General features: G+C 33.0%; 1 protein-coding gene across 1 annotated transcript; it reads right to left on the bottom strand.

Annotated features, from left to right (window-relative positions):
• Window positions 1–7748: 7748 nt before the first annotated feature.
• Window positions 7749–8141, bottom strand: LOC131620231 (uncharacterized). The gene has a single exon (XM_058891233.1). It carries the CDS (start codon window positions 8139–8141, stop codon window positions 7749–7751), a length of 393 nt encoding a protein of 130 aa, XP_058747216.1.
• Window positions 8142–16426: the final 8285 nt, after the last annotated feature.

The following is a 16426-nucleotide window of genomic DNA, read 5'->3' as shown; positions in this document are numbered from 1 at the left end:
TCACTAGGGACAATTAGAGAGTCAAGTTTATCATGATTGATTAATTGATTGATTAATTGGGTAAGAAATTTCTAACTATGTATATATTTATTTCTCCTTAAATTTTTATTTTATGTTTTTATATTTATATTACTATTATCATTATATTATGTTTTGTTTGAACTTTATTCTATATGTGTTATTTCTTACTGTTCCATTTCAGAATCAGAAATGTGAAGAGTTGTGGAAGTTGTAAAAGAGGAGAACTTTCGATACGACGGAGCTGAAGGTGTACCTACAAGATTAGCACTCCAAGGCACAAGTCAGTATGTGAATGATGAGTGACTATTGAGATTGTGTTTAAAACTTGTAACCTAAAATGGCGTCATTCCATATATATATAGGGAAGAGGAATAAGTGCCTCGCTCTCTTTCTGGCGTGGAATGCGGAGAACCGTTTGATATGCCTAACGCAAGAATCCCCTGCAGTTGGGTACACGATATTTCAGTGGTCAGGGTAATATTCTAAAAGTCAATCAAGTGCATAGTTGGCACCTTCGTACTCGAGATATTCTGTTATAAGGTAGTTGAATCCATGTAAGCGTGGCAGGACCGAGGTAGATATGGTCGATATAGAACAATTGTCCCCCAAGCCCTCGTGCTTGTAAATAAGTGCGAGAGTTTGAAGGATTCTAGTCACCAGTTACCGACCATACCTTTCTACACTTCCGATGTTTTGTAACTCTAAATGTCGTTTCTAAGAAGTAAGTATGATCTTTCTAGGGAATCCAAGCACTCAAGTATTACGTATGAGAGAAGTGATTGTTGATACGACACTTTTTTTCATATGGTTAGTTCATAAATATAGGTAGAACTAGAGTCACTTCTGTTTTAGGCTTTTCTTTCTCTTCATTCCCAAACGGTTACCTTTTTTCTTCTGTGGAGCGTTTCTTTCCTGCTCTAGAATTTGTTGATGCAATATGGCTAAAATATCTTTAAAAAATCATGATGAACCCATCACCTCCATGGGAAGATTCTATATATTCTTCGAATATCTTGATCTTCACTAGAGAAGGAAGTTTAAATAGAGCCTTTTGTGACGTGGGCGAATCGTCGCATTAAGGGCTCACTATTCTTGGTTAGGATTACACAATTTGTAGTGAGTAAGGTAACTGTACCATTCCTCTATATGAGTATCTCTTCTCAACTTTGGGGGTTTGTTAGCCCTTTACCGTTTTTGAAGTGGGTGTTTTCAAATACTTGATAGTGACCCCATCTCAACTTCATCCCACCAGTTGGGCGTACATAAAGGATTATTAGTACTGGTGTGAGTATTTGAAACCTTCCATTATTTCGTTCTTTCATCTCTTTCGCTGCAACCAGAGTACTTTATCTCATCAAAGGGAGCAGGAGTTGGTTCTTTTGGTGCCGACAATGTGGGTTTTGAATATTTTTCATGTGCCAGTGTCTTTTGCAGACCGTTTCTTTTTTGTTACCCCTTTTCACTCTGGGGCTCACGTAAGTATATGTGAGGTCGAGTCGAGGATAGAAGGTAAATGTAAGCCACTATTTCTTCATTGCTAGATGGTGAAGCACTTTGTTTTGGAGAATGGGTCCTATGTTCATGGAAGAAGAGAATTTCTATCTGAGGATTCCTTCTAGAAGAAAAATGGTTGGACTTTGTTAACTGCTTGGGTTATGTCAGGGGTGCAGTCCCCTCAAACGAGGATGATAAGAAGCAATTGAAAGGTTTGCTAGATGTCTCCGTGTAGAAGGGGTCTCATTCTAGTGAAGGTCGTTAGACTTCCTTTGGTAAGCTTAGAATTCTCATTATTATTCATCATTAATTTTTCATTCTTTACGTTCACATTAGGATAATGATCATATTTATATGTAGATATAATGGGAGGCAAAGTAAGAGTTCAAGTTTTAAAGCGGGGAATACATCCACCTGGTGTTGCTGCGAGTCTCATCCCTCCCATAGAACCTCCTAGAAATATTCCTTTTTGGTTTTCCCTAAAATTCACATGTGGATCCTGAATCTCACCTCAGATCTTTGACTACGACTGAGAATTTTTGCTAATCTCTCATGGCAAGCATTACAGGAGGAGTTAAACATCTTGGCCACTTCTTCTAGGTGGACTTCTATCACTTTATCCTTAGCTGGATTCAACCGCTAGGAATTGCTTAGGACAAACTGGCCATTTGAGGAAAGAATCATGCTAGAGATGAGCGTGAGAACTTTAACATCCCTACAAGATACCTATTTAAGGGAACTTCATAAGTTTTACGCTTATCTACAAGTGGTACATAAAAATTTAAATCCATTTAATCTTTTTGGTGTTTTCACTGGTCATGTGATGCATCTAACGAAAACGTTGGAGAAGATGACCCAAGCTCTTGATTATGCTCAAAGGGAGTTAGAGTTCCAACGCAATCAAAATACTTCTCTGACTTAACAATTGAAAAAAGTTGCTTTTGTGAATCGTACGGCAGTTTTGAGTCTTTTGAAAATGCACTGCAAATGGTGGAGCATTTTCATGGATCTAAGGGTGTTTCGAGGGAGAAAATCTAACGCGGCTGAATTATCTTTATTCTTGAATATGGCTCTAGTGCCCATCCGCGCCCCTTTTTTGTGTTCCTTTAGAGTGCTTGTAATTGTGTTGTGTTCTCGTTGTTAATGAAGTCCCTCGACGTTCTTGTTCAAGGTGAATTTATTCTATTGTAGAAATAGTTTCACCTCGTGGTGTCGTGGTTTTGTCATATGCCTGCAATTTATAAAGATTTTCTGCCACAATAGTTATTTGATGAAAAATATCAAGACATAAATATCCTTGTGTTGTACTTTCTATTTTATTTCCGAGTGAATGGCATTAAGGTGTGTACACTTTTCCCGTTGTGTTGTCCTATCTAGGCATTATAGTTTTTGTAATTGAACGCTAGAGTTTGCACTAGGATTTCGTATCTCGAAACCTTAACAATGATTTTGAATATGGTTATCTATTTAATCGTTGTTATTCGTTGGCTATAATCCGAGCGAAGTTAGGGCTTGCCTTTGAGCTCTATAATTTTCACAATTTGTTTGCTATAGAGAGCAGTAAATAATATTTCCTTAAAGTGTAAGTGAACTTAAGTCTTTCACAAATCCATGTATGGTTGTTTCTCTTATGAGCGTGCTACATTAAGATGTATGTGTTATCTTGGTGGAATTCCGAGCTAGTAGTGTGTGGCTGTAATTAGAATGTTTTTATGCGTGGGGAAGCATTAGTATAGTTTGATGGGTCTGTATGTCAGATCAAAACGGATGAAACCTGAGCTTGTCTTTGGCAATTTATGCTCTCGATTGTAACTGTAACTATTTTATGTCGAACTAACTAGTCATGGATAAGCCTTAATCACATTTATATGTATAAGGCATGAGTCTGGTTAATTTTGATTATCTTTTAAATTACACTTACGGGCAAGGGGCATGAAACCAGTTAGATGCGGCCTTGCTTTAAACTACACTCCACGTTATAGAGGACCATTCGTGATAAATAATAGAGGATCCACATCCCTACCCCGAGGTACTAGCTCGAATTGAGGTGGACGTCTCTAGGCTTCACCACTCGCGTCCCTTGGATTAGCTAGATGTAAAAGGAGGTGCGCCATTTATGCCTTCATGCGTGTATTTATTTACCAATGGGTATTTGAATGTTGTATTCACACGTGCAAAGCGTGTTCGATTACACCCTTTGGGAAATGGTTGTTGTAGTCGGACGTGCAAAGCGTCTCTGACAACTTCCCTTGATTCTGCAGATGTACAAGGTGTTATCGCTAATTGATTGTTGTAGTCAGGCATAAAAAGCATATCCAACAACACCTCTGAATTCTAAAGGTGCACAAGGTGCTACAAGTAACTGATTATTGTAGTCGTACATACAAAGTGTATCAAACAACACCACTGAATTTTAAAGCCGCACAAGGCACTACGAGGAATTGATTATTGTTCTCGGGTTACAAAGCGTATCTAAAAGCACCCCCGAATTATAAATCCACACAAGGTGTTGCAGGGAATTGATTTTGTAGTCGGACGTATAAAGCGTATTCGGCAGAACTCCTGAATTTTTGCATCGGGAGTCAACTGTGCTGGTTGTACCATGTTTTCATTGTTACTGTCATTAATCACAAAAATACAAAAAATTCATACTTTTAGTGACTTTATTTATAAAGAATAAATTTATGTCTAAGATACATAGGAGCTTATAAATGTAAATATATATGAATGCTAAAAAAGAAGTAAAAGAAATATAACGAAGCGGGTATTCCTCCACTTATTTCTTATGATGGTATTATCCTTGCTCTACCATGTTTGGAGTATGAATGTCAAAGTTTTGGAGTTGCCATATGAGGGAGTTCATGTTGATCCCCTTAGTGGTACTTTCCCCTTGGTCCAGTTGGAGTTCTTTGTGTATCTTTTTAGCCGCTTCAAGATCAACCAGCAAGATAGTCGGCTTTCCATGAAGGTTGTGGTACTTGAGCTTTAGGTGCACAGGTAAGGCTACGCCGTCTAAAGCTGCATTGAAGTTCCTGTCCAAGATGAAATTATCAAGGCTCTTGCATGGGATGACGAGGAACTGAGTATTGATACACCAGATGTTTCTTCCATCTCCCGCCGATATCATTAACTCTATATAACCCCAAGGGTGAGTATTAGTCGCATTAAATGCTTGTAAATCCAAACTGACATATAATATTGGGCTTACTGAGTCTAAAACCATCCTCTTGAATAATGATGAGTAGAGGATATCACATGAACTTCCTCCATCTATCAGAATATGTGAGACGTCAAATTATCCCACAACGGTCGTGATTATCAAAGGAAACAAATCCTTGGAAATTCCCACAACTTTTTCTGAGTCTCGAAACCCCATAATGGGTCGATCAGGATTGGCGAATGAATATTTGCTTCCACCCTTATAAACAGACATCAGCTCGATAATCTTTATCTTGACTGTCCCTTTGGAATGGATATTTTCCTGAGGCGTTCCGTCGGTGATGGCGATAATATACGGGTGTTTTCCCTTGCTAGTTTCTCCCTTTTCACCACTGGAACCATATTCATAAACCTTTTTGGGACATTTGGTCTTTAGAAACTCTTATCGGTCCCTCTTACCGCCTTTGACATATTTAGATAGCCGACCTTTCTTCATTAAAGCCTAAATGAAATCTTCAGTGTTGGGGACATGTCTCCTATAGAAGCGACATTACTTCAATTATCCGTCCGGGAAGATTCATGTACGGTATTAGGGGGTCAAATTATTGCTTTTCTAAACTCGTATTAGCACATTCTGTGTATATTTTCCCTCGAAAATTGTTCAGAGATGTTGATGACCTTTCAACAAGTGTACCGATAACGTCAAAGTAATAATAAAAAAAGATCTCCATGAGGATTCTAATTTAACAAGATAATTATGCATGAATTTAAGTAATTAAATGGGGGGGTTTTGTTAAAAAATTGGTTCTAGAACAAAATAGTAAGAGGACAAAATTTTATATGAGAAAAGTGATTAGGTCTTATTATCGAATCCCCATATTTTTACCTGTTGATTAATACTGTATTTAATGAGTTTCAATTAAATTATTATCCTATTGCGAATTAACACATCCAATACACTCGATTCTTTGGTGTGCAACTCACTAATTTATATGATAATCCTCTAATTCCTTAGGCCAATTCAAAGTTAAATTAGGAGCTCTAAGTACGTTAATTCATAAGCAACAACCAATAATTACCTATCCCTAGTTAATTACAAAGTTGAATAAATTTCCTAGATCAAATAATTAGACTAACTGTCAGACAACCCTAAATATCTAGATTGATTTACACACCCGTTAGCGACAAAAAACATTAAACACAAGAATAATTTAAATAAGATAACAACATTAAAGTATTCAATAAATCTCAAACAAACATATGATCCAACAGAGTAAAAATAAGCTTCATATAAAAAAGATCTAATCTAGAGAAACTAAACTACTCATTGATAAATTAACAAATACCATGAGTTGATAAGTCTTCATCATCAAAATATATGGAATAATTTTTCTCCAAAGACTCCAATGTGTTCCAAAATTGCCCCTTGAATGTCCCTAGTTGTCACTTTCTCTCTAATATTCAAAACCTTTAAAAACTAGCCAAACAACTCTTTAAATAGAAAATTATGTATCATCCAAAAAATAGCCATCGTGTAGAGACAAGTCATTATTGTGCCACGATGCAAGCCTCACAGTGTTGTGATGGGATGCATCACGGGTGCGAGATTTCTAGAAGTAAATCCTTCATTTATTTCTTCCTTGTATTTGATTTGTACTTATTTCTTCATACTTTGGTTTTACTTTTGGTCAATATTCTTCTAAATTCATCTGAATTTTCTCATAAAATCACGTAATAACGATTTTCATCACAACCCCAAACTTGAATTATTGCTTGTCTTCAAGTAACCTATGTGCACACTGAACATTTCATCAGAATTGAAATGTTTACCCTTACCAATGAATGTCACATTTTTCTTATAAAAAAATTTATTCTCAATTTCGATCTAATCAACTTGAAAAAGTTTTTCTTACATACAAATACTGAACTTGTCTCTCATATCACAATTATGCACTCAATTTGACAGGGTAATCACTCAATCAACATTCAAAATCACTTAACAATGAATTTGAAAATTTTCTAATTTAGTCGATAAAAGTCTAATTTAAACACGCGCTTTTGAGGTCTTTTATCAGTTGTAACGTGGTTTAAGTTAGGGTGGGATGATTTAGGATAGTAGGCTTAAATCTTTGGAGTTAGGTACCTAATTTTCCAATGTGATCGAATTCCTTCCATCTCACTCTTTTGTAGTGTACTTTGTACTAGAAAATTGCATATCGTTGGTCATATTTTTCATAATTTTTTTTGAAGAAGTTATTTTAAATTTTTTTTATTTATTTTTCTAGCACCCCAACGCCAAACTTATTCGTTGCTAACTTCAAAAGCAACCCCAAACTTATTCTTTTGCATTAGAATAGGAAATTAAAAGTTTCTACCTAACTGCAAAGAGAGTGGAATGATTTAATATTTCAAGTCAATTGGCTATATAGCATGGTTATGTCATTGAAAGAAAGATTTTAGGCTCAAAGTAGTAAGCAACAGATATAACCATATTAAAACAGGGTGGCTTAAAAAGGCTTGGAGGTTCTCCTCGACGTGTATTTATCAGACCAATCGAATCGAAAACAGAAAAAGTGCAAATTCCATTAAATGACTAATGCATGGATAGCCTAATAAGAAGAAAAAAAACAATGGAAATATTTCGCTCAAACCTTACTAGCTGAGGTATCTAGAGATTGAGTACAAGCAGTTGGTTTCCCTTTTCTTTATAAACCTTAAATCTACAAGGGAACTTCATTATTGATCTTTTCAGTCTTTTTTGGTGACTTTTGTTTTCTTTTTCATCATGGCTCTAGTAAGGTAGAAAATTAAAAACTAGAAGAAACACAGAAGCAAACAATTTTATTAATTTCAAGAAAAGAAAAGTATAAGGGAAAAAGCTTCTTCTATTTTGGCTAGTACTCTTCTTTAGGAAGAAAAAAAACTAAATTAAAAGTGCAAATTGAAAGTTAAACTCTGACGAGTTTCCTCCCATTATGCGCTTGTTTAAGGTCACTAGCTTGACTCTTTCGTTAAAGGTTTACCAAGCACCAAAGAAACCTTCTCTTATGCTATTTCACCTCCTAAATAAATCTTTAACCTTTGCCCATTTCAGTGAAAATTTGCAAATCTCTCGGATCTTTTATTTCTATAGCTCCATTTGTAAACACTTTATTCACAATAAATGGTCCATACCATCTAGATTTTAACTTTCCTTGAAACAAATTCAGTCGAGAGTTGTACAATAAAACTTTATGTAATACCTGAAACTCTTTTTTCACCAAATTCTTATCATGATACCTCTTGGTTCTTTCATTATAGATCACGACATTATCATATTCTCTCGGTCTACTCTTTTCTAACTCGTCAAGCTTCAACAATCTCTTTTGTCCTTCTACTTTTTCATTGAAATTCAAGAACTTGAATGCCCAATATGCTTTATGTTTCAACTCAACTGGTAGATGACAAGCCTTCCCATAAGCCAACATATATGGTGATAATCCAAGATGAGTCTTGAATGTTGTTCTATAATTTTACAGAGGTTCATCTAGCTTTCTCGACCAATCATTTATTGATGTAGATACAATTTTTTTCTAAGATTTGCTTAAGTTTCGTGTTCAAAACTTCTACTTGTCCACATGTTTGTGGGTGATATGGTGTGGGTACTTTATGCTTCCCGTTATATTTTTCCAACACACTCTCCAAATATTTGTTGCAAATGTGTCCCTCATAAAAAATTAGCACTCTAGGGACTCCGAATCTAGAAAAAACATTCTTTTTAAAAAAAATTAGCGATAGTTTTGGCATTATTAGAGACACAAGCTATTGCTTAAACCCATTTAGTGACATAATCAACACAAACTAGAATGTAAATATTAGAGCTGGACGAGGGAAGGGACCCATGAATTTATTTTTCCATTAATCAAAAGGTTCAATCTCTATGATACCTTTAAGCGACATTTCCTTTGAAATGTTACCTATTTTCCGGCACTTTTTGCATTCTTGCACATATGACTTACAATCTTTAAATAGTGTCTCCAGTAAAAACTACTTTGGAGAACATTATAAATAGCCTTCTACGCCTAGATGGCGAGGTAATCCAAACTTTGCCCAAAACTTCATACTTTCTGTTGTACATTTGTTCTATCTCTTACTTTGACATCAGAGCATCTTGCAGGTACAACCCATTTTTTTTCTCAACCACCATCAAAGATCAAGCTGTTCGTTGCTGGCCACTGTTCTGCTCATCCGAAACAAATATTTAAAAGTATTTTTCATTATAAAAAAACTCTACTTTATCACAAAAGAGAAACACAAAATTTTAAATTATAACACTATCTTATATTTTAGTTTCTTTATGGGTATTATTATATTTTGCAATTATGTCTACCATTAATCTTATAGTATTAAGTATCTAATGGATATTAAAATATTTATTTTATTAATTGTGAATATATGATTACTTGAATTATCCATAAAATTTAAATTTATATGGCTAATTTATTTAATAAACAGATCGATCATAAGTTTAACTAGTTAAACCATATGAACCTTAAACCGAAAATCTTTTCAGTTGAATCTTTGATCCGGTTTTTAAACATCGCTTCAAAGAGAATATTACTTTTAAATCTCCACTTGAAAAATTTAATTTAAAAAAATTTTAAAAATATTATATGCACACACACTCATAAAAAAAAACGTTTTTTTAACCTTTTTAACAACTAATTAAAAGAAATATTATACTCTTGCTTCAATACTTCTCAAACTCTATATATTCATACAAACTTGTTCTTATTCCTTCGATGACGGTTAATGAAATCATCTCTTACCTCAAAAATATTTTTGAAATTGAGAATTTCATATCTAACGATTTAGCAATTTATTTAAACACGACTGTCTTGAAGAAGGGTTGGGGAATACTCTGGTTAGTTCGGTAGGATTAGGGTGAGAGTTCAGTAGGATCCTTAGAATGAGCAAGGAGAAACTATTTGATGAGAAGTAGCCTAGTACACATATTTTTGGTCCGAGAACTATATCTGGTATGTTTACTAGAAGGTCCATTCAACCATAAATAAGAGAAATCAATAGAATCGGTTGTCTATACTGAGAAAAATGGATTGTGCTGCAACTTGACAACAAAGAAGCAATTGGCTTTTTTTGATAGATAGTGCCTCACCCGCAATAGAGTAAACAATTTGAAGGTAGCGGCGATTCGTATGTACCCATGCTGGCGGATAAAGACGATTAGGCAAATAAAGACGTCTCATTCTTACTTGCAATGAAAGTCTAATATAAGAACCGATCTAAGCGCTGCCTCATCTCCATTTTATTCTCCAATCCGAAATATTTCTCCCAGTCGAGAAGATACTCAGCAATCCATCTCTCTAGTTAAAGATGATAATGACAACACCATCCTAGACGAATCTGAATACTCAAATGGAAGAATTTGAATATTCAGATGGGATGCCAAAGCAGTGGTCGATGATATGAGAGACCTCAAGAAGGTGAGGTGCCACCATATTTGAAATCTAGTCTAATATTATCAATGAACTAAAATATGAGTCAATGATTATCTTGATTGATGAAAGTCTTTATAGGATTGTCAATAGATTGGTTAAACGAAATGCTTATAATAAATGGATTGATAAAATGAAAAAAACTTGTTAAGCTCAAAACCGCTTTTATAAGAATAAAATAACAATAAGTATATGAAATTACATAAATATCTATTATAATAAATAAATTTTGAATATAAGTATATAAAGTTAGATAAATATCTATCACAATAAGTATATAAAGTTGAATATAAGTATATATATAAAGTTAAATAAATTTTGAATAAGTATATAAAGTTAGATAAATATCTATTACAATAAGTATATATATATATATATATATATATATATATATATATATATATATATATATATATATATATATATATATATATATATATATATATATATATATATATATAAGTACACTTTTATAAAAAAATTGAAAATGAAAATAGACGTGTATTGTTTAAAGAGTTTAATTTATATGCACTGACAGTGTAAAATTATTTTACACTGTCATCCAATAAAAAATTAACAAAGTGTCTTTTTAACAAAAGAACTTTTAATTTAAAGTGTGATTTATTCTGATACAAGGTTGTATTAGTTGGCAGTGTAAAATTATTTTACACTGTCAGTGTATGAACTTTTTTCCCTTGTTTAAATGTGCTAATATTATTATTATATTAAAAAATTATAAGCAAAATATAAAATAAGAAAACATATATTTCAAATCATATTTAAAAACTGAATCATACAAAGTACTATGCATTCTGAATCATATTCTGAGATATTCTTTTTCATGTAATTGTGTCAGCAATGCAAAAAAAATATAAATTAACAAATGAAATTATTTTAATATATATATATATATATATATATATATATATATATATATATATATATATATATATATATATATATTGAAATTTAATTTAAAAAATTAGTGTAATATAATATTTTATCTTGTAAAAACTCAAATCAATTATTTATACATTCTTTTATCAATAAACTCTTGACTTTTAAAAAATTACAAATGTAAATAAAAAAAATTCATACTAACCGACATAATGCATTCAAAATTTTATATACGATTTTATTAATTTAGAATTGGTAAAAGGAGAACTCTGGCTTATTTTGGAATGATGTGAAATGCAATACCACTTTCCTCTTCTCAAATCCAATTTATTATTTGAAAAAGATGGTTTTTTCAAGTCAATCACAACCATTTTTTAATTCACTGCAAAATTACTCATTCAATTCTAAACATTATAGCAACTGAACATAAGAAAACGTTTTACAAAAATTTAAATTACAATAATTTTAACGAGTAAACTAACATTTGACTTGTGAAGTGTGAAAAATAATATTGAGGGTTTGTAAAAATTAAGAAAGAAAGTTTGTTTGCAAACAATTATCAACATAGCTAGATAACTAATATGATATTTTCTTTAATTGTAGTACAAATAAATTATATTTTGTAACAAATTTAATCATTTAATTTGCTCAAATATTTTATCTATTGTAAAATTAATAAAAAAAGGTAAAAATCTTTACATAAAAATATGTATTTGGATTGATGTAAATACTATTTACATAGTAGCATAATAACAATAGTGAGAGGAAATACATACAAACGGTGGTTAATGTAAATGAACATACTCAAATATACCAATCAAAAGATCACAAATAATATATTTCAAGTAATAAACCTAACACATAATATCACTAGATGCTCATGTTTAGAAATTGATAGAATTTGTTAGATCATACTTTTAGAATTGTATTTTTTTAAAGATTGTTAACAGAATGTGATGGAAAGGTATTTGTTTATTTCATTGAACATGTAGATAAAATATACAGTCTGAGATGGTAACATTACTCCTATAATTTCTCAATTACATTTGTCATTGATGTCCTAAAAATAGTTAGACAATATTTACAGTAAAAGACAAAATCATGTATAGCGTGAAATTAAATTGCAATCCAAAAAATTGAGCACATTTTGATTATGCCTTATTAATTAACCAACCAACCAGAAATAGGAGAATGACCCAAGAACACAAATCAGACGGTGAATGATCATCGAATCAAAGGGTAACTTTCCCAATCTGCGTCACATCATCCATGCAACTAGAAATTAGTCGTGCTACTAAGATATGCCTTGTCATAAACTTCCTTTAAGATATTTAACAACCTTGAGTGTTGCGTTCAAATGTTCATGTGGTTATTGCATGAATTGTGATGAGAAATGAACACAATAGAATAACTTTGCCCTGGTGAAACACAAGTAGATGAGGCGGTCCAATAGACGGCGGTATTGTTCAGGTTGATCAATAAACTTCCCAATAGCAAGAATAAGCTAATGATTCAGCTCAAGAAGAGTGAGTGGGCATGGGCTTGGCACCAAGTAAACCCGCCTCTTGGATTATGTCTAAGGAATACTTGCGTTGACACGAGAATATTCCACTAGAATTTCTTGTAACTTCTACACCAAGAAACTACTTCAAAGTCCCTAAATCTTTCAGCGGAGTCATTTCCACACACAATCAAATCATCACATACACCAACACCATTATTTGCACCTCATGAACACGAAGTGTGAAAATAGAATAGTCAGAATAAGATTTGTGGAACCCAAAAATTTTCAAGACAAAAGATAATTTGGCAAACCAGCAATACGGGACTTGCTTCAAGCCATATAAATAGTTTTTCAATTCGCACACTAGTCCAGGCTGAGAAGTGCGAAAACCTAGAGGTGGCTTCTAGAACACCTCCTCATAAAGGTCGCCATGAAGAAAAGCATTATGAACACCCATTTAATGGATCTCCCACTTATTTGCTGCTGCAACAGCAAGGACCAAACAAACTGTAACCATTTTTGCTACAGGAGAAAATGTCTCGTTATAGTTTATCCCTTCCACTTGATGATTTCCAAATATGACTAACCTTGCCTTGTATATTGTTATGGTTCCATCTGAGTTATGCTTAATTTTGTACACCCACTTAAAACCAAGTGGCTTCTTCCCTTTCGAAAATGGTTGTAGAGTCTAGGTTCCATTATCCTCCAAAACTTGAAGTTCTTGTTGCATTGCATGTCCCCAATTTACATTTTGCACATCCTTAGAACAATGGACAGGTTCATGCTCGATGGTCAGTGCAACAATAAGCCTGCGATGCTGCATAGAAACTTTTTCATAATTTACAATTTGTTTAGGGATAAGGGGCACCTAAAGGATGTTGTGAAGAAGGTGAACTTTGAGATGGGCTTAATTTTTGTACAATGTTAGAGAGACATATTCATATATCTTGAATGAAGGTATCTTGGAGCGATGACCTCTTCCCAACTCCATCTCATCATCAAGTCATCACATAACAACAAACATATCTCGATCAAGTCACAACAACATAATCAAATAAGACTCAAATGCAATTCACATGTGACTCGACTTATGCAAATTCAGGTGGTACCATTTGGAGTAAAACTCTCACCGTCTCAAAATTTGCCATTGGGCACACTGTCACTATTTGTCATTAAGGCCACCGTCGCTTTTTATGCAATAGATGTGACTCAATAAATGTAACATCCACCCAAACACAACATACATCACAAACAATACGTCACAATATCGTCTAAATCACCATCGAACATTATCATTATAATGTCGAACTTCAACAACAACAAAATCATCATCATTCATAAGAATGCATCACTTCACTTCACAATACATCACAATTACAATTTATCGACATTGACCATTGGGTATACAACAACAACAACAAATTCCACATACTAGCACAACGACAACAAATTCATCATGCTACCACAACAACAACGAACATATCATGTTAACAACAAACATCAACAATTCATCATATTCCACAATTCAAGTAATCATCATAGCACGTTATATTCAACTTCATATATATTGTTAATTCATCACATGGCATCATCATCGACTCATACATATCAAATACGCACAATTAATCACATATAGCATACAACATCTTTATCGACTCGTACATATCAATACGTACAATAGCAACAACAACCACCTATAATTACTATTCATAGTAAGGCATTGCATCTCAACTACATCTTCACGACATACAAACATACACAAAGCATTCATCTTCACGACATACAAACATACACAAAGCATTCGTCTTCACAAAACATCATTAAATCAATAACATACAATTCAAGTAAAGATTCAAAAAGGTTTCCAAAGGTTTTCAAATTATATCCATTAGAAAGACATCAATTAGAGCTTCACGGAGGTTCAAACGGCACTTAAAAAGGAGTACGGTTCAAAAGATACATCATTTCAAAATTTCAAAAATATTTTTGACAGCAGGGTCCGCTCAGCGGGCTAGAGCCCATTTAGCGGCCGCACGATTATGCAGAAAAATACAGCAGCAAATAGACCTACGAAAATGCTATATCTCCACCCAAAATCACTTCCAATCAACAATTCAAAGCATATATGATCAGTATACATCATTTATCATCATCAAATCATACTAAAACATGTTTAGACCACCAATTTCATGAAATCTAACATAAATCCTAACAATACAAAACTATGAAATTGAAAGGTTAAAAGATTGAACACAAATCACAACATCATCCACCCATTTAAACCTCTAATAATACATCAAATTCGCAGCAAACCATTTACTAATTTTCAACATTCATCAACATTGCAAATATTCACACATTCATGGATTTCAATTATGAAACCTAATCTCTACCATACCCATCATCATGTCAACCCTTATAGAGTAAGAACCCCACCCTTACCTTAGCAAAAGCTTCACTTTCTTCAACGGAGTTCTTCTCCTTCAAGCCCTAGCTTTCCTCTTTCTTTCCTTCTTTCTCTTCTTTCTCTTCTTTCCACCAAAATAAGTTGTGAGACTCAATCTCTAAAACCCTAACCTTACTATCTTACTAATGGGCTTAACCCATAACTCATCCATTGTGTTATATTCCTTCCACTTAGGCCCAATTCATAATATTCCTTTAATTATTCAATTAAGCCAAATAACACACATAAATAAATAATCACATAACATAACGAATATTATTTCCAATAATATTCCACAACTACAATCGATCCATAACGCAAATAATACCAACTCGCAATTGTATTTCTTCGACTAATCCGACCACAACTTAAATGCTCAAATCAACACATTAATCAAATTACGCCTTTATAATAATACCGATAAATCCCGACTTCGACTAAGTCCAACGAATAAATCCTTGATCAATTTAATTAAATAATTAATTAAATTCGAGGCGTTACAAGCACTCCAATGCTAAAGTTAGTTCAATATTCATGATGAGTCTAGTGAAATTAGAGATTAGAGACTATATGTAGCTTCTCATTGCATATGAACTGTTTTTAAATTTGGGTCGAATAGAGTGAGCTTATGGATTGGGGATTGGTCGATTGGGTTTTAGATCAGTCCAAAACACTTAAATTATTTTGAAAATTTAAGAAAATAATTTGTTTTTTATTGATTATCATAAATATTTCAGTTAATTATAGTTGTGGGTCTCCTATTTTGTCTTATTTACAAAATTAGTTCCTTTATTTCAAACTCAAATTGTTTTGATCCTCTCTCAAACGTGACAAATGATCCTTTAGGAACTTTTTGTAAAAGTTTATAGATTAAAAAAATATTAAAAGTAGACATCATTTTCAATGCAAAAGAATGAGAGACTAAAACTGTATAAATTTAAAATAGGAAAATTAATTTTGTGAATCAAATAAAATTAAAGAGATAAAGCTTAGTTAAGCATAAACATTAGTTATTTATATGATTAGATAAACTCAATTTCAATTTTGTACGGTCTCGGTGGTCTATTTTAGGGTGTCAATTTATGCCAAATTTGAAACTTGCAAGCTTATCGTTATTGATCCATATCTAACACTATGTGGGGACTTAGAATCACAAACGTGATGGCTAATACTACTTCAAAAAAAGAATCATGCTCAAGTTGGACAAGATGTGTTTCACTAATTTGATCTTGAGGTCCTACTCACATTAATGTCACTCTTTCAAAGAAGAACTAAAATCCCACTAGTCCCAATTATTTTTAATTGGTATCCATATAATATCCGTATAGTTTGTATCCTTCTATTTAGTCTGGACCACGTTTTGACACCCTACCCTAAAATATAAGGACTATATATAAGTTATCATCGTTC

This window comes from Vicia villosa, linkage group LG7 (genome assembly GCF_029867415.1).
Source record: "Vicia villosa cultivar HV-30 ecotype Madison, WI linkage group LG7, Vvil1.0, whole genome shotgun sequence".
Taxonomy (NCBI): domain Eukaryota; kingdom Viridiplantae; phylum Streptophyta; class Magnoliopsida; order Fabales; family Fabaceae; genus Vicia; species Vicia villosa.
This window is presented reverse-complemented; position numbering and strand designations above follow the sequence as displayed.